The sequence below is a fragment of the Telopea speciosissima genome, chromosome 4 (assembly GCF_018873765.1).
Source record: "Telopea speciosissima isolate NSW1024214 ecotype Mountain lineage chromosome 4, Tspe_v1, whole genome shotgun sequence".
NCBI classification, from domain to species: Eukaryota; Viridiplantae; Streptophyta; class Magnoliopsida; order Proteales; family Proteaceae; genus Telopea; species Telopea speciosissima.
The window spans coordinates 2,209,232-2,227,904 of NC_057919.1; the positions used below are offsets into that span (position 1 = coordinate 2,209,232).

The following is an 18,673-nucleotide window of genomic DNA, read 5'->3' on the forward strand; positions in this document are numbered from 1 at the left end:
AAACCTCACGGACATTTTACTATTCCGCTCTATAATTATCTACTTTGGCAGTTATACTGGCCAAGTTTCTCCTCCAAAGTAGTTCCACCCCAACCACTAAACAATACAGAACAGATAGATAAACTGCCAGATAGTTCACTTACTTCTAATATTACATCATGAATTTTCCACAACCATGATTTCCTAGCCTTACCTGAACACATTCAGTACATCGTAGAGCACTCGACTCTGATATTTCATTAATACGTAATGGACAAACACAAGTTTTTTCCAAAACCATGGGAAACCTCTTATCCATGATGCTAATGTGAAAGAAATACACGTTCACTGTTACAAAATGACAGATAAAACAGTCGAACAGCCTGAAAGTCGGTTAAAGAAAATATGATTACGAAAACAGTGGGATATACATCTCTTCTATTTTACAAGCCGGAGTGCCAGTGCTACTACCATTTCATTCTGCAGCTCCCAGGCACAAAACTCAACCGTGGACAAAATAGAGGGGTAGAAAAAAATGTCCAAATAGTATTTGGGTATAAGCAACATATAATAGCCAAGCTGCTGATCAGATGAAATGAACCATCACTTTTTTGGGTTCACAAAAGGCTGGACGCAAACACCCCTGTGCCCAAAGGCCACAATTCTGAACACCATCCAATGAGGTGTGGGGCCAAAGCCTGATTAACCAAAAACTTGTTGCCTCAAGGCCACAATTCTGAGCACTATCCAATCTTTAAATGAGGTAAAACTTGACAAATCAAAATGTTCCTTACACCTGCAATCTCCATCCACGCTCAGCAAGTGCTTCCCGTACCCGACTTGCTGCTTCTGCCGTATCATTAAGAGGAGGGTAGCTCCAGCTCTCAGATATCTGCACGTTGAAAACCAAGAAAAAAAATAATTGCAGTCGGTCCATAACTCAGTATATTTTTTATTCATCTTAAGCAGGGAGACAAAAAAAAAAAAAGGGCTTAAAGCACAGTAATTTATTTGTACTACAAACTTTTTGTTGTGGACAATCAGGTCCACCAACACAACTAGGAAATTATGCTTGCAGGGAGTTTCAGGGGTACAGAACATGCATCTTGATACAAAAGGCCATTTGCCTGCCCCAAGGTGGATATGCACATTCTTTTTCTATTTTCTGATCCCTAAAAAGCTATAGTAACAAAGTACAAGATTGGATATCTAATCACTTACATCCTCTTTACCCGTGAATGGCCGAACCACACCTCGTTCCCGGAGAGACTTGTGAAAGTCAGAGAATTTCCATGTACATCGCTCTGCCCCAATGACATAGACAGCCTTGCTGTGAAATAAAGGCAAAAGAGGAGATGATTTAGATAAAACCTTCAAAGAGTTCTAAAGTCTAAATATGGATAAAAGCTGGTTTCCAACATACATACCCAGTGCTGCAAGCCTCACTCAACATACTAACTGAATCTGCTGTGATGACAAAGGCATCCGCCCACGCTAGATGCCCCATATGTGGATTTGTGCCTAGAAGTTATCAAGATACCAGTTAAACAAATCCTCTGGATTCTTCAAAAAAAAATTTACATCTGTTTTTGAAGGCCAAAGAAACTGTAACTACCTTCCCCATCCCAAATGTAAACCTTTGGATGACTACTGAGTTCTTTAATTAAAATGTTGGCTACCTGTTTATAACATCATTAAAAAAAATTTAGTACCATTGAGGAAACGGAAGGAAAATTACTAGATAAAATCATACCTTCTGAGGAGTCCTTCTAGAGAAAGATATTCTCAGGCTTCCACAGCTTGGAAGCACTTTCTGTAGTGACAAAATTAATTGCTTGGCAAGGTCCGCACCATAGCGACAGTGACCTATGGTAGAATGTGCACAATGTATTAGCTCTTGATAATCTGGGACTTAACAAGAATGCAAACTAAACAGAACTAAAAAACCTACAATGTAGAAAAGTTGGAACACGAAAAACTTCCTATATATAATACTACAAAGACACAAAAGTTCTCTTGTCAACACAAAATGTTAATAACTAAAATAAGGGAGGTAGTTTCTGTCCGGGAGTGTCGCCTTCGCCAGCAATCCCATGTGTCTATTTATCTCCTCCTTAAAACAAGGGGGCAGAGGTGTCTTTTCATATGGGGAGGAGAGAGATAGACTCATGGCGTAGACCACACTCCCGGACAGAGTTCTTTTTCCCCTAAGATAAATAGGGGAAATCCTTTGCCTTCCATTTTTTCCCGTTCCAATCTTTGGGCATTAATAGGGCCCCAAATAATTTGTTTTTGGGTAATTTACACATACCACCCTTGAGGTTTGACGAAAGGATAATTTTATCCCCCAGTTTTGGAAAATTCTGCGTGCCCCCCTGAGGTTTGCAAACGGTAACAAATAAGCTCATTCCGTCAATTCATGACTAACAGTGTTAAAATCAAGGGGTAAAGTGACGAAAATGCCCCTTCAAGAAAAAAAATCCCTGCAACTCATCTTCCCCAAATCTTTTAGGGTTGAAAAATAGGAAGATGAGTTGGGCTTCCCTGTCCGTCTCCTCCAGCAATGCCAGGCTGCCAGAAACATTTGTGACAAAAAAGCTCCTCAAGATAATCCTCAAAACAGATCCAAACTACCAAACAGTGAAATAGCAGTTAAGAGACCACAAAAATAGGAGTAGAATCGGAATTAGAAGGTTAGAAATTAGGGTTTAAACTAGGGCTTAACCTGGATCGAGTGGAGCTCTCTAACAATGAAACCAACCCTTCAAATATGAACTGGATCAGAGAAGTAGATGCAGAGAAGTTGCAGCTTGAAATTTCAGAAGAGAAAACCCTAAACCAGTGGGCCGATATGGTTCCCAAGAGAAATTCCAGATCGGACAGATCTGCGCTCAACAGGCCTTCAAAAGCAGGTCGAGTACTGCTTGAATGGAGCAGGAACAACCCTCCAAATCTCAGTCCTATTGGCAGCAGGATAGCTGAGATATGGACCTTCAAATCTTCAATCAAAAAATGGAAACAACTTTGGCCGGCAGATTTTGAGTTCAAATTCAAGAGCAGAACAGAAAGGCAGTAAAAGAAGAAAGAAAGAGTTGCAGAGGCGACGGAAAAGGAACTGCAACTCATCTTCCCCAAAATCGATTGGGGAATTTCCAGGTTTTCGTTCTTCTTCGGTTTTAGTTCTACAAGGTACTACAAGCAATCAATTTCAAAGGAAAATAGACACAATTTTTCTTTTTTTCCATTTCCTGTAGCAGAGATTCTTCTCATTTTATTTGAAATCTCTTGCATCAGTGACACAATTCTAAAGAGTGAAGCGAAATTTCATTTTAATCCAGTTTATTTACTCCTTTTATTTTTCATGAATATCATGCTAAATGGATAAACAATGTTGTTTCCTGGTTAAAATAATTTACTTTTTCATCTCAGTGATTAGATCGTGGTCTCCTTTCTTATGTTTCATCAATTTTTAAATGCGTCCTTTAACAACTGTGCTAAGATTTTTAACTGGAAAATTTTCGTTCTGAGCATCCAAGCGTCTGATCATATTTGAATCTGTAGATGCAATTTTTGCAATAAACCTAGACTTTTATGATGGAAAAGTGCTTAGGGATGGTTAGGTGTTAATTGATTTCCCATTCTCATCTCCCCAATGGATTTTGGGGAAGATGAGTTGTAGGTTTTTTTTTTTTTTTTTAATTCTTCTTGTAAGGGCAATTCTGTCAGTTCACAACATATTTTTAACACTGTTAGTCATGAACTGACGGAATGGGCTTATTTGTTACCGTTTACAAACCTCAGGGGGGTATGCAGAATTTTCCAAAACTGGGGGGTAAGATTATCCTTTCGTCAAACCTCAGGGGTGGTATGTGTAAATTACCCATTTTTTTTTAATCCAAAGAAAAAACTGCAGAATTAAAATTGTCTTCCACCCATTTTATATTAAAACAAAAAGAGCCAAAGTTGATAAAGTCCTTACAGGTAGAGAGCTGCAAAACATGCTCTCGTCAAGCCTATGATTCTAGCCATTGCTCCATACCAACTAAAAATCGAATGAAATTACCCAGAAGCCAATCAAGCATTGTGCTCTGGGTATATTTGCAGAATAATCTTATGCTGGTCCAGTAGTTAGTGGAAATACTTAGAGACCAGTGAGAAAGAGGTTTACATTTCTTTTAGTGAGAATATTTCCCACAAGTTCAATGACAACCATCATTTCCATATTTTCAAATTTCAACAGATCAGAGGAACAAAAGGAAGAGGAGCCACAGGCCAGTAAACCAGCAGCAGACCAGCAGGCCTTAGGTTGCCGGCTGGTCAGATCTGGACCAAGGTTTTAGGTCTCAGTTTCGCCCCTGGTTTTGCCAAGCCACAAAACCGGGTTCTGATGAGATCTCAGCAAGTTGGTGTATTTTTTCCCATCTTGACTCGGTGGTGGGTTTTGGTGGCCATATGGCCAAGGTAGGTCCTGAAACTTGACATCCACCCTATTTAAGGCCGCCTTCTGAACACAATGGAAACATTAATTTTTACAAATTCAAACCCAAAATGGTTACTTTGACTTCAGACCCTAGGTTAGTAGTCTATGGCGTAGGTGAGCTCTACCCTAGGCTATTCCACACAATATTTAGAACACATACAATTAATGTGGAGGTGTAAAACAACTTAATTAAGCATTAGGAATTAAAAAACATCAAACCATAAACCATTTAAACATTAGGCATTATATTCATAATCATACATGGTGATTATGAATATGATCAAGCTGTTCGACACTCGTTTGCTAATAATTTCTAGAAACTTGGAAAGAGACATAAATTAAACAAGTACAAGTGTAAGTGTGTAACAAGCCCTACCATTTGAGAGTAGCTAGTACTAAAATGTGTCAGGCCGGATCATCAAAACAACCATGTTTTTGTTGTTGTCGTTGTCGTCGAATCAAGCTTGTGACAAGTCCTACCATTTAGGTATTTTTTACCTAAAACTGTCTTGAGACGCAATGCAGCTCCCTCTCTTGATGTTGAAGCTTTAATCTTCAGTTGATGTGAGATTGCCAAGAAAAGCACAACCCTCACTTGGAGGTGTTTTCCTTCATAGCTGAGCGAGAGAGATGAGATAGAGGCGAGATTTCGTCCTCACAGTGCCTTTTTATAGCCTTGGTTTGGTCTAGTTCGACTCAAGATCTCAACGAGATACCGAGATCTTGCACAAATCTTGTATCATCTACCATTTCATCTCGAGACTTCACGAAACTGAAATTTTTATGAGATCTCCGCCGAGATCTTGTACTATGGATTGGACCTGAACTGGACGAAGAAAGTGGTCCAATCAGCTAGACCACTCCAGTACCCAAATCTGATGAAACATTTCAGTTTCTTACTCTCGTAGGGCACTCCAAGCTAGTCAGTTGATTGGATAAAGTTGGAGACTTAGAAGTTGATCTTTATTATTTTATTTTATCTTTAGCTGGACTAGGCCTGATGTTATCCAGCTCAGCTTTATCTTGTCTCTTTATCCCTAACTTATCTTATCTCTAAGAGTCAATCTTATACTGAATTAAGGGACTTGTCTCAAACCATTTTCCCCCATTTTTGGATAAAGCTTACCTTTAATTCAGTCCTTATTGTCACAGCCTTAGACTTTGCTAAGCTAACCGCACCGGCACTTAGCAGTCCTTAGCACCAAGTCAGCCTTTCTCAACTCTAGCAAGGGACACGGGAAGTGTATATTGCACTTAGAGAGCTTGAGTACAATGCTTGAAAGCTTGCTTGCTTGGTGCCTTGGCCAAATGAGGCCACTTAATGTAGTCCTAGATAGGTAGGAGACCTACTAGGAGCCAGATAACAGGATCAATAGCAAAAGGGGTTGCTGGTTCGAATGGACAGCACTAGGTTTTAGGTTAATTCTAGGGTTTAGGATGGGAATTTGGGAATGGGTCTTATATAGGTTTAATATGCAGGTCTAGGGGGTTATTATGGAATAAAAATAATTAGATTTGGTTAAGTTTGGAAATCTGCAGAATTAGGGTTAGGGTTTCGGGTTTTAGGTTTAAGGATCTAGGCTGAAAACTAGGGTTTAGATGGTCAGATGGGACTCAAATTGGGATCAAGTGTAGGAGGGAGAGGGAGGGGTGTTTGCTGGAAGTTTGGCACAGATCTAATGGTTGGAGGGTGAATGCTTGGGGATCAAGCTAAAATTCGAAGGAATAGTTGCAGGTTTAATGGAGGGGATGGAAGGCTGGCTGTAGTGATTTGATTAGGTCGATGGGGGGAAAGGATGGATTAGGTTAGAGGATGAAGAGGGGAAGGGTATATGTAGGAAACCAAAATTACTTACTGGTTTGATCTCCTTCAAAAGCAGCAGCAGTAGCTTGAAGAAGCTCGATTGAAGAAGAAGAAGAACCTCCTGGTACTAAACAGACGCAAGGAGTCATGAGAGTCCACTCACCCTAGCACCTTGAGATCCACAAGGTAACACTCACACAAGGGAGCAATAGCAGCAACAAAGGCAGCAAGCATAAAGCTGAGTTTTTATTAATCAAAATTCGTATTCAATGCTGGCCTCCCTTACAAACTTATATAGAAGACTCAAAAATAGACTTAGACACTAAAAAGGAAAGGCCTAATCATATCCCTAACCTATTAGGTAACTTAAACTGACTAGGAAACTAGAATACTAAAGGAAATAGACTCAAAACATGGCTGGATTTATAGAGTCCTAATCCAGCCCAACTTACATCAGATGACCACTTAAGTTGTCACATGACCACTTAACCAAGTCACATGATCACTTAAATTGAACCAATTGGATACAACCAATTTGAACTGGTTCAATTAAAAAACATAAAAATAAACTAAGTATTGGGCTAATCCCGTATGCAACCTATATACCCCTAGTTTAGGCTCATTAAAGTGGCCTAATACATAGAAAACCCTTGGGAACAAAGGCCCAACATGTATATAACCCAACCCTAGTCCTATTTCTAAAGAAATAAGCTAATTTCTATGATGAACCTGCATCACCACTACTAATCATAGGCAACCAAGCTCCCAAAGAATGCATAGGACATGTGTCTTACATCCAATGGCTAGGAACATTCAAGCCATGGAGACTAGAACCTCCCCAGCTCCTTTGTGGAGGGGTTCCAGAAACCTAGACAACTCTAGAACCCTCCCTCTTCTATAGCTATCTACAAGCTTCTCTAGAACCTTCTTGGCTTCTAGAGGTTCTAGAATGTCTAGACTCCATACAAGTGTGGAGATTTCTAGACTATGGATTCTCCTTAGCTCCATGGTGTATATCCATGGGCTGGTGAGCTCAGTCCGTGGGCCTTTGGTGGGCAGGCTGTGGCATTATGCTATCCTATTATTGGCTATGCCACTATCAAAGGCTAAGTAATGTAGTCCTAAATAGGAGAAATCCCACTAGGAGCCAAGTAGAACCAAGCTTTGGTCAAGCCTGCTGTTTAGGGCTGATTTGGGGCTGTTTTAGGGCAAAATTAGGGTTTAGGATGGGAATTTGGGAATGGGGTTTATAGGGTTTTAATCTGCAGGTTTAGAGGGTCATTATGGTATAAAAATATCTGAATTTGGATAGGTTTTAAATTTCTGCAGAATTAGGGTTAGGTTTTCGGGTTTTAGAATTAGGAGAAACAGCCAGAAAATTAGGGTTTTAATGGGATCTAGGGGCTGGGTCTAAGGTCGAGTTTTCTAAATAGGGAGGGGCAAGTTCGATCCAAATTGGGGAGGGTTTTGATGGTCAGAAATACTGAATCTGGAAATTTAGGGTTTTGATGATTAATGGAAATTCACAGAACTTGGGGTTAAGGTGGGGATCTGGACCAGGAGTTAAGATCGAATATTCAGATGTGTGGGAGGGAGGTTCGAGTGGAAAAACGTTTGGGTTTGAATGGCTGGAAGTATGAGATCAGGATTCTAGGGTTTGGGGTTTCAATAGGGTTTTATAGAACTAGGGTTTTATGAATCAAAACAGAAAATAAAAGAGGAATTGATTGGGGAAGGAGAAGGAAGGCTAAAACAGAAATTAAATCTCAACTCACCTTAGGATTCCACCGACAGTAAATTGAGGGATGAAGGATGAAATCACCTTCGAAGAGAGACCCTCCCAGCCGTCGCGGCGTAAGGAGTCGCAGGATTCCACCCACCCTTCCACCTTGATGTACCCACAAGGATGCAAACACTCTTGAAGAGCAAGGAGCAGCAGCAGCAGTCAGCCAGCAGCAGAAAACAGGGTTTTTTTTCAAATTTCAATTGTGGGGGAGCCTCCCACGATCTCTTATATTTATAATAAGGCCATAGGCCAATTCCTACTACAAATTAAATACCTCTCCTTTACAAAAACGTGGAAGGGAGAGGTTTAAGTCTAACTAATTACTTAAAACAGTGTAATGACTTAACTACCCCTACTAACTTAAAAATAAAAGAATCTAACTTAGAACAATTAACTTAAGTGAAGATTCCATACTAGCCAATAGGATATAAGAACCTATTAGCCAATAGGAACATTTCACTTAAATTAGACCTATTGAACCAATTGGATGCAACCAAATCTAAACCGGTTCAATCTAAAAGCATAAAAATAACTAAGTATTGGGCTAATCCCGTATGCAACCTAAGTACCCCTAGTTTACGCTCATTAAAGAGGCCTATTACATAAAAAACCCTTGGGAACAAAAGCCCAACATGGATATAACCCAACCCTAGGCCTATTTCTAAAGAAATAAGCCCTATTTGGTGATCATTCTGCATCACTATGACATGTAAGGCCTTCAAGCCATCCCATTGATTTGAAAAAATAAAGACGTTCAATTTCTGAATTTGGTGATGTAGATTCAGTGATGTTACCTAGTGGATTCTCTTAATAGATTAGGTGGATTCCTGTCCTATTATCCTATCTGTTTATTTTTCTGTTCATCTATTCTGTTGCTTGCCTTTACCCAAAAAAAAAAAAATTCTGTTGTTTGCAATATCTCTGCTTGCTAATCTGATTTTATTTTGATTTAATGTCACATCTCACGTATCTGCTGATCTGTTTTGCTTCCAAATTGATACATCAGTTTACATTTCATTGATCTCTAAATTGCTGAACTCAGATCTGGAATCCCTGATCAATTTCTACAGTTCTAGTTCTGTTGTTTACTCTCTTGATAGAACAAGGACTCTCCTGTTTTGCTATATCCTGAAATTCTGCAGGACTGTTCAATCATCAATATAGACCACTCAACCTGATTTTTGAACCAATCTGAGTTTTCTTTACAGAGTTATAGAATTTTTCCTTTTGACAGTTCTAATTTGATTTTATTCAAGCTAATTTCCTGCTGGATTATTAAAAAAAAGGGCGTACCCAGTGCACGAGGCTCCCGCCACTGCAGGGTTTGGGGAGGGGCATAATGTACACAGCCTTACCCCTGCTTTTGCAGAGAGGCTGTTTCCAGACTCGAACTCGTGATCACTTGGTCACAATGAAGCAACCTTGTTGCCCAAACACCCACCCTCTTTCCTGCTGGATTATTCCTGGTTCAAATTTAGTTTACTTTAACAAGTTGTGACGATATACCAAACCTGCAAACCAGCGCCTAAAAGAGAAAGAGGAGAGAGAAGAAGGAAGAAAAGAGAATCTTAGTCCAAAGTAAGCAAGGAAAGTTGCTCAAACTCTGATTCAAAGTTTTAGAAAAATTACCAAAGTGCCATCCAATGGAGATGAATATAGAATACAATATGGCATCTTCTGTAATTTTAGCTACTTCCTCTACTTATTTTAAGCTAAAATTTGGCCATTGAGATGTATGTGGGGTCCTCTATCACATGGACTGACCCATGTACTGCCATGTGGCAAATAGTGAAGCATTATACTTCAGTAGGCATAGTGACGGGGAAGAAAACCCTATATTATATCCAGTAAACTACTCCTAGAAGGAAACCTACTAAGAATCTAAGCCTAATTACAATCAAAGTAAATAACAAAATTAAAAGCAATTAAAAACAAACTACAATTCAACATAAACCAACGACTCAACAAAAGAACCCTCCCCTTCACGACATACTATAACAAAAGTTTAAACAAACATATATTGCAATAGAACTATGGATCTACGACAAACATCAAAGGAAACGAAAATTACTTGTAGGCCCGCCTACGTTTACAACGAGTAGGGGCTTTGGAAGAGGTGCCAACTCATCATGCCAAGCAGTAGCAGCCTCCCGGAGTGCAGCAGAATCAGCCCGATGTAGAGCTCCCACAGTGAGGACCTGACATTCAATGTTTCAAGCCTCAGAAAAATGAGCAAGTATTAAATATAAAAAGAATCTAACAACCTAATTAAGATCAAAGTTTCTCTCACAAATGAAACCCAATAGATAAACATTTAGTCAAGGAACATACAACATGTCTATCAGGAGGTTCACGTGGCGTTATCCACCTCCGGAGAAACCGAGGAATCTGTTCTTGTGCTTGAGGAGTCAATGGGTAGTAGTCATGCTGAGGGGTAATCACCAGATCAAACCTATTCAAATGTGACCTTGGATGTTGTATCTAAAATTACAATGCCAAACTCACAGCTTGTCAGATACTGAATTTATTGCCAATAGACAGAAAGCAAAAAAACGTCCCACATAAAAGCTGTTGCACATATGAAACATATAGAGGTACAATAAAACTAACTGAAATGAAGCACATTTACAACTTCAAATAAAAACAGATAAAACGAATGCAAATACTTTGCAAAACCAAAAAAAAAGGTTGGCTACCCATACAAACTCATAATTCGAATAGCTGTAAACATAAGCACATCACAACCTTCCTTCCCCAAACATACAGAACTTAGAACTAATATCGCAAGTAACAACTTTAGTTGCTTAATTAATACATAAAACATGGGGAGAGTGCTGCCTCTTACAAGGAGCATAAACACATACTATAAAGTATATAATGTTATCATGTTAGTATCCAGAGCTACACCTACATTTTTCAAATGAAATGTACAATGGAAAAGAAATGTTCCAGAAATAAGAAACAAATACTCCCTCAATCCCACAAAGATAGTTTTGTTTGAGGTTTTCTATTGTTGCTAAATGTTTGTCCATTGTAGAAACTAAGAGATGAAGCTTTTTCGGATTCCCCTAATGCCCCTATTTTGATCACTTTGAATAATTGTTTCCCACTATTATGTGAGCTAAATCAATGGAGGCAATGTTGAAAATATAGTTTAAATCAGTGGGTAGTTAATACATTAATGACAACCTCCTTAATATGTGGGGTTTTTCAAACAAGACAATCTTTGTGGGACGGAGGGAATAAATAGATTCTTTTTTTATTATCCAAACATACAGCACAATAACCATTAAAACATGTGCAAACAACAAAGATGTACCTGGACCACAAAAACATTTTCAGGAGCTAATCGTCTTATGGAGCTTGCTAGAGATATGGTGTCACGGCCAGAAGCAACCACCAATAAAGGACCATCCCTGAAAGAAATGATAATGTCATTTAGGAAAATAAGTTATTGAATTACAGAGTATCATAACAAATATCAAGTCTCTAAACCACAGGCGCTTAAAATGCCTGGAAAGAAACTTTGGTGTACAATAAAGTTTAGGGAGATGATTCTCCACAATGCTAGTGTGGGGAGGAATCTGCAGGCCACACCAATAGCGGTGCGGGGAACGGTATCATCCAAAGGTCCCACATGGACAGAGCAAAAGAGAGAGAATAACAAAAAATCCCATGTGAGAAGGCAAAAGTACCCTGGTGTCGTCGGAAACTTTTTCCCCAAAATTTAATATAAAAACTAAAACTAAAATAAAAAAAGGGAAAAAGAACACTGCTTCGTCGCATGGTTCCTGCGCCCAGACACAGAAATGTGCGAATTTACCGACCTACCCCTGTGAAATCAAAAACCCATCCATATTGATGCCCCTGTGTGCACACTCATTGGCCCCCAAGATGTTGCAGGGGCTACACAACCAATCAGCGATCTCTTACCCTAAAAAAATTATAAACAACAGAACAATCTCACAAATTCCTTTAACTATCCACCAACTTTAACTTGTGTTACTGTGGCATAATGTCCATGACCTCTAACCTTGGTCAGATAAAATGACCCAGCAATAAAGCATAAAAACTGAAGCTTCACATCCTATAAGGTGAATTATTTGTTTCCATGCACAGTTCACTGCACAAGGAGGCATCTCCACATATAAAATAAATAATATCAATGTAGGGTTATACCATGTTGCACGAACTCTTTTGAATGGACAAAGTACATGTGTCAGAATTCAATATTCCTGCTGTTCCGGTGCAGTTCTAGATCCCCTTACTATTTCCTTTAATTCAAACGGATCGACATATCAATCTGGAAGTACCGTGAAGAGGTCATAAACCCAAGTCTTGGTGACAACATGCCACAGACTTTACCAGCTGAAACCTTCATTTTACATAGGAGAAAAATGGTTTTGTGACTGTTGTTAAATCTTAACAATTCAGACACAGAATCCTAAGATTCAATGTGACACTGGTTTATTTATATACATCTGGTGAGTCATATTGCGAGAGGAATCAGATGAATATATACCGGTTCAGTCACTGAGTCATAGCATCAGTCTGATTCAAGCGATATGGCTGAGGGTCAACTCACCAAGAAAAAATAACTCGATCATGGAAAAACTCACTTTTGTAAGGGTTTTTTTTGTTGGGGGGGGGGGGTGCGGAGCCAGAGCTTTTTTTTTTTTTCCTTTTCTTTTCATTAGTACTCTAGACACTATTTAACCATGTATGGTGTGGAATGTTGGCCAGTTAAGAAGCGTCATTTAGATAAACTCATTGTAGTAGAGATGAGGATATGGAGATGGATGAGTGACAAAACTAGGACGGATAAAAGTAAGAATGATCATATTAGAGCTGATTTTGGAGTAGCTCTGATACATGATAATAATGTCGTCCTAGATTTGTATAATCAAACTAGGAGCCAAACAAGGATCTGATCTCAAAAGGTGAGTAAGTTTAGGGTTCAGATAGGCTAAACTAGCTGTTTTAGGGTTAGGGTTTAAGGGGGTTTAGCGTTTGATGGTAGGGTTAGTTAGATGATGTAGGGGAGTCTTCCTACGAAGGCCTCATTAAGGTTTAACAAGTCTAAGACTGTTGGACAGAATCGGCAGCAAGTTATAGAGTCTAGGGTTATGGTTTTGAAAGAAGGGAAATTGCAGATTTAGGGTTAATGGCTGGGATCGAGTTTCCCCGATGGGCAGTAGAGCACTCGGTCCAAGTATGGGGCAGTTCTCACGGTTGGAATTGGCTGTGAGGGTAATGTAGCCTAGGTGAAATAAATCTCACTTAGGACCAGGTTCTGTTTTAGGGTTGGCCGAATGGGCAGTTTAGGGTAACTAGGGCAAAATTAGGGTTAGGAATGGGAGATTGAGTTAGGGTTTTATTGGGTAATGGTCTGCAGAATTTTAGGAGTCTATTAGAATAGGTTTTAATGAGGTTTGAATAAGAAATAGAAATTCAGAAATATTAGGGTTAGGGTTTTGGGTTTCCAGATTTAGGATCCAAGCTGAAACTAGGGTTAGGAGCAGATTTAGGGGCTGGGCTTTAGGTCGAGTTTTCCTAGCGAGAGGGGGTGGTTCGGCTGGACTTTGGTGGGGTTTTGATGGCTGGTTAGGCCTAGGCAGATCTTAGGGTTTCTGGGTTTTTATGTTGAGGGAGGGAATTAGGGTTTGTAGTGGATAGGTGAGGCTGCAACTGAGATCGAGTGGGAGGGTTACTGTGATGGACCCGTGGTTAGGTTTTGAGTGTAATCGATGAGGGAATAGGGCTGTGATGAATGTAGATGAAGCTAGGGTTTGGGGAAGTCGATTAGGTTAGATGGAAGTAAGAAGAAGAGATGATAAAGTTGCAGGAAATTGTAACTCTTACTGGAATTGCAGAATTTCAGCAGAAGCAACCTTGAAGAACTTGAAGGAAGAAGAAGACGAACCTTCCGATCTGCAAGATGCAAGGAGTCGCGGATTACTCCAGCCCTAACCCTTGATATTACTCACAAGGGGCCTTGATATGACACACAAGACAGAGAAGCAGCAGAATCATGGCGGCAGAGAAGAAGAAACAAAATTTCAAACATAATAGGTGGGGAGCCTCCCACGATTCTACTATTTATAATAATAAAGGGGGCCTAAAGGCCTTACAAATAATCAATCTAAAGCAATCCTAATCAGATTAGGAGTTGGGATTCCTAATCGAATCCTAATTATAAAACATAGAATAGACTTATACTCTAAATAGGAGTATAAGTGTAAACAACTAAAACAAATAAAATAAAATACTAATCCCTCTAAAATCGTGGAGGGGAACTAAGAAGATAAACCATGAAAAAGACTGTTTTAACCCTAGGCTAAAAGAACAAACAAATAAAAAGGCTCAACGAAAAATCAAAGAACACCAAATTAAAGTAGTCTAGAAGAAGAGAAGAAGAGAATGGTTAGGATTTTGGCTCAGGTTCAAACTTAATTGTTGATGATGAAAACCTTGAATACAGCTTGTTTGACTGTAAAACAGCAATGGAGATGCAAAGAGAACCAAAACAAACCACCTGGGCTTCCCACCGCAAGGTGTCAATCAGATCAAACACTGATTCCTTCAGCCTTGATCAAACACAAGACAAAAATCATTAATGGAGAATAACAAAAAGAAAAAAAAAAAATCCATTCCAATGTTTGCCCCCCTTACAACTTTATATAAAAGACTCAAAACTAGACTCCTACTCTAAAAAGGAAAAGTCTAACCTAATCCTTAACCTATTAGGTAACCTAAACTGACTAGGAAACTGAAATACTGAAGGAAATAGACTCAAAAACATGGATGGACTTATAGAATCCTAATCCAGCCCAACTTACATTGCTTAAAAGCAAATAAAAGAAAACTACTAAAATCACTTAAATTGAACCACTTGTTGCACCACCTTGGACCCGGTTCAATTTAAAATAAAAAATAAAACTAAGTATGAAAACTAAACTAACTAATCCCGTATGCAACCTTATTACCCAAAGTTTAGGCATAAAAGTGGCCTATTACATTGAAAACCCATGGGATCAAAGGCCCAACACGTATATAACCCAACCCTAGACTTATTCCCATTAAAATAAGTCTATTTTGGTGATAATCTACAAGAAATACAATGAAAGCCTTTAGATGCTCTAGTACAGAGGAATGATTTGATTCAGATTGAAGGAACCAAAAGAGCCAGAGGCAGACCTAAAATGACCCTAGGAGAAAGTGGTAAGAAAAACATGCATAGCTTAGGCCTTGTATCAAGTATGACCATGAATAAAGCTGATTGGAGGGCAAGGATCCATGTAGCCAACCCCATTTAGTTGGGATAAGGCTGAGTTGTTGCTGTTGTTGTAGGGTTTTCCATCCTCACAGCCACAAAATTGCAAGGGAAAAGACTCTCTGAGCCTTAAAGCGTAAACTGTGCCTCCTCGCATTCATTATAATATTAATTACTTAAAGGAGAGAAAAACAATGTGAGAGGATGTAGTGTACCCTCTTTGCTCAAAGAATCCTCTCCCAAATTGCAATATCTCCTTGCATACTTAATGAAATTCAATTCCATTTGTTGCTTTTGTTCTGTTTATCTGGTGTTTTATTGTTAAGTTATACTCATTCACGGATTTTTTTATGTGAATTAAAGAAGATGAATTGAATAATCTAACGTTATAATAACTAAAATGTTGATATTGATGTATAAGTTTCAAAATCTTAATTAGATGGTTTTGGGTTATTGGATATGCATTAAATTACATGGTTAATTATAATAAAAAATTATTGATGTAGGAGTTTCTCCATGAGTATGGCATGAAAGCACATAGGGTCTTCCATGGACAGATTATACCAACATGGTGCAACCACTGCCATACTAAGGTGATTTCAAAATCTACATTCTATTAAGAGATTTCGCAATATCTGATTTCTATTTTAGATTCTTTAGAGATTTTGGGTATCTTTTCATTTTTTTTTAATTTCTATGAACATTTTATTGGAGACATGTGACTTGGTAAGTGGATCAAATCCCATTATTCATTCTACTTTGCAGATTCAATACGTACATTGGTGGAAGAAATCAAAACTGCACTCTCATTTTAAGCCTCCCTAAATCATGATGAAGCAGGTTATTTTCATGCAAGAGAAAAGAGAGAATTTTGACATGTGTGCATTAAACTAGAAAGGAAACATACTTCTCAAAAGTCTCACGAGCAATTGTTGCTATCTGTTTTGCATCGGCTTCTAGAACAGTTGACAAGCCTGAACTCCCACCATTTGCAGCAGCAATGGGAACCAGTTTCCTTGCCCCAGCTTTTAGAAATCGGGACTCACCACAAATTCGCTTAATAACATAATTTAACTTTTTGTGGAGAGAAACCGGGAGCCAATGGAGCCACTCATTGATTCCGCCTTTTGGCCTTGTAACACGCTGCAATGTAGTCAAGATGTGAGTCATGGGAATGTGATATAATATCACACATAGTGTAAAACCAGAGCTTTTACTGTAGATTGCAAAACGAAGTTTAATACTTGTAAAAAGAATCAGCATTAAGCCCCTACATATAATACCATAAAAAAAATAATAGTATGTACTAGCAAGATAAAAATTTTCTGATCAAAATAATCCCCACATGGAAAAACTGAGAGTATCTTGTCTAATTAATACGCGATAAACATAAGGAATTTCGCTCCAATCTTTATCAGGAGCACAATAATATTAACAGGCACATGTTACACTTATAAGTGCCAAAAAAATAATTTGAAGGATTTTTTTTTTTCCAAGGGAGGAGAAGAACAAGGAAAACATACCACCTCCAGCACAGATAGGCCTGGATAGAACACACGAAAGGAAAGATAAAATAAACAAGTAGGAAGTGTCTGGAGACAATTTGACAAATTTGGGAGTAGGCCAACACATATATCATTGTTTAGGGATCATCATTTTGCTATCCTTCACAACGTATCAACAACTCAGCCGCAGGGAACCAGACTCTCCAATTAACCAATTACAATTAAGGTTGCAACAAATGGTAACTCATTTGCAATAGAACTTTGGCATAATGATCTAAGCCTTTGTGGTAAGTTAACAGGGAAATATTAGTGATAGTAAAAAATTTACGTAATTTAATAAAAACACTCATTGAGGGTAGTACGCTACCACCACATTGGCTTCTGGTATTCTGAAAGCTAACAGTATTTGGGAACTAGACATCACTTCTAATTGATTAAATATCCTCACAAAAAAGGTAATGAATAAGATGGACTTTGGAAAACTTGAATATCAGTTTGACCAGAACTAAATTATAATTATGAATATTGAAATCACCCCCCCCCCCCCCCCCCCTTTCTTTCTCTCAAAATAAAAAAGAAGAAAAGAAAATGATACAGTATCCAGAATCGAAAGGCCAAAAATGCAATTGAGTTGTACAGAATTAAGAAAACAAAACAGCAAATGCAATATTTTCAACAATTAAGAGAGCGATGATGAAGGGGTGAGTAAAAAAATCTTAAACCGAACAGAGAACAGAAACCAGGGCAAGCAAAAACTCACATAAAACGACTGCTTATCTGAAAGCCCGAGAGCACGAACCAATCCAATACTCTGATTCTCCGAACCAGCAAAACCATTTCCCAATATAACCGCCCGCCTAATAACACTGTAAATCCCGCCTTCGAAAATCTCCGGCGTGCCCAGAGATCCGCTAGGCGGTTCAGGAAGTCTAATTGCTCTCATCGGATGTTAAAATCCAAAGCAAACCCCTTCAACTAAGCACAATACATGAAGAACAGATGTTTCCAAACGTAGCACTAGGGTTTTCGGATCTCTCCTCTTATATTGAAAATTCAGTTATTGGAAAAACATAAGTACATAACCAGGGTATCGAAATTATGGTATGCGACAGAACGAATAATGAGTTCTTTCCTCGTTTTCAAACGAACCAATTCCGATTCAAAACCTGCTTTCAACCATAAAAAATAACACAATCAATCTCCGCGGGCAACCGTGCTGATAGACAGAGACTGTTAATAAAAGGCCTTTCTTCTCCGATTTGTCGAAGGAAGAAACTCTGCTGCAAACCGTGCTGCTTATTAAATTTTAGGGAGCGTTTCTGGGTGGGTGGGGCGCTCGGTACCACGGTTTAAAACCCAGGAATCGGGATCCGAATCGATCCGCCCGATTTCGATCTGAACCACTCGGTAAAAAAATCATTATAGGCCAAAACATGCCCTATCCTATTCCGGTTAGCCTTGGGTCCTTTGTAGGAATTTTTTTCTTCTACGGTTCCTTGACCGGTGCGGTTTCCTAGTGCCTCTCACAAGAGGAGAGTAGACCCCATCTGGGCATAGTATTTGGTCAATGCCCCGGGTGGGTCTCACCCTCTCTTGTGAGAGGCACTAGAGAACTGCACCGGTTAGGGAACCGTAGACAATTTGTAGAGTAGGAGCCCAACGCCAGCCTCAGTCGATCCCCATTTTTGAATTTCGACTAAGCACACTCTAACCCAAAAGTACAACACGCCTCTTGATTTATTGCGCCACTGTAATTCAGGTATGGCTGAAAATTTATATATACGTGGACCCCAAGTTTGTTCAATTCACCTATTAAGTTTTAGAATTCTATAATAAAAAAAAGGGA

At 38.9% G+C, this 18,673-nt stretch overlaps 1 protein-coding gene and 1 long non-coding RNA gene across 2 annotated transcripts; one reads left to right on the forward strand and one right to left on the reverse strand.

The window, feature by feature from the left end:
• The first annotated feature begins 394 nt into the window (after positions 1–394).
• LOC122660484 lies at positions 395–11,827 on the forward strand. The gene is made up of 3 exons (XR_006332699.1): positions 395–487; positions 5,019–5,023; positions 11,818–11,827. It is a non-coding gene; the product is annotated as an uncharacterized LOC122660484 (long non-coding RNA).
• LOC122660483 (mitochondrial fission protein ELM1-like) lies at positions 480–17,880 on the reverse strand. The gene is made up of 10 exons (XM_043855806.1): positions 17,588–17,880; positions 16,230–16,465; positions 11,369–11,465; positions 10,381–10,530; positions 10,121–10,247; positions 1,733–1,845; positions 1,595–1,658; positions 1,407–1,500; positions 1,201–1,309; positions 480–871 (listed from the first exon to the last, which is right to left on the reverse strand). The coding sequence occupies exons 1-10, from the start codon at positions 17,768–17,770 to the stop codon at positions 770–772; spliced, it is 1,275 nt and encodes a 424-aa protein (XP_043711741.1). The 5' UTR covers positions 17,771–17,880; the 3' UTR covers positions 480–769.
• Positions 17,881–18,673: the final 793 nt, after the last annotated feature.

Bases quoted from the DNA above. Each gene is read 5' to 3' on its own strand.
- LOC122660483 (XM_043855806.1), bottom strand. From the start codon at position 17,770: ATGAGAGCAATTAGACTTCCTGAACCGCCTAGCGGATCTCTGGGCACG. The intron at 1,501-1,594 runs GTAGTTACAGTT...GATAACTTCTAG, and splicing joins TTACATTTGGGATGGGGAAG to GCACAAATCCACATATGGGG. The intron at 872-1,200 runs GTAAGTGATTAG...TTCAACGTGCAG, and splicing joins CATTCACGGGTAAAGAGGAT to ATATCTGAGAGCTGGAGCTA.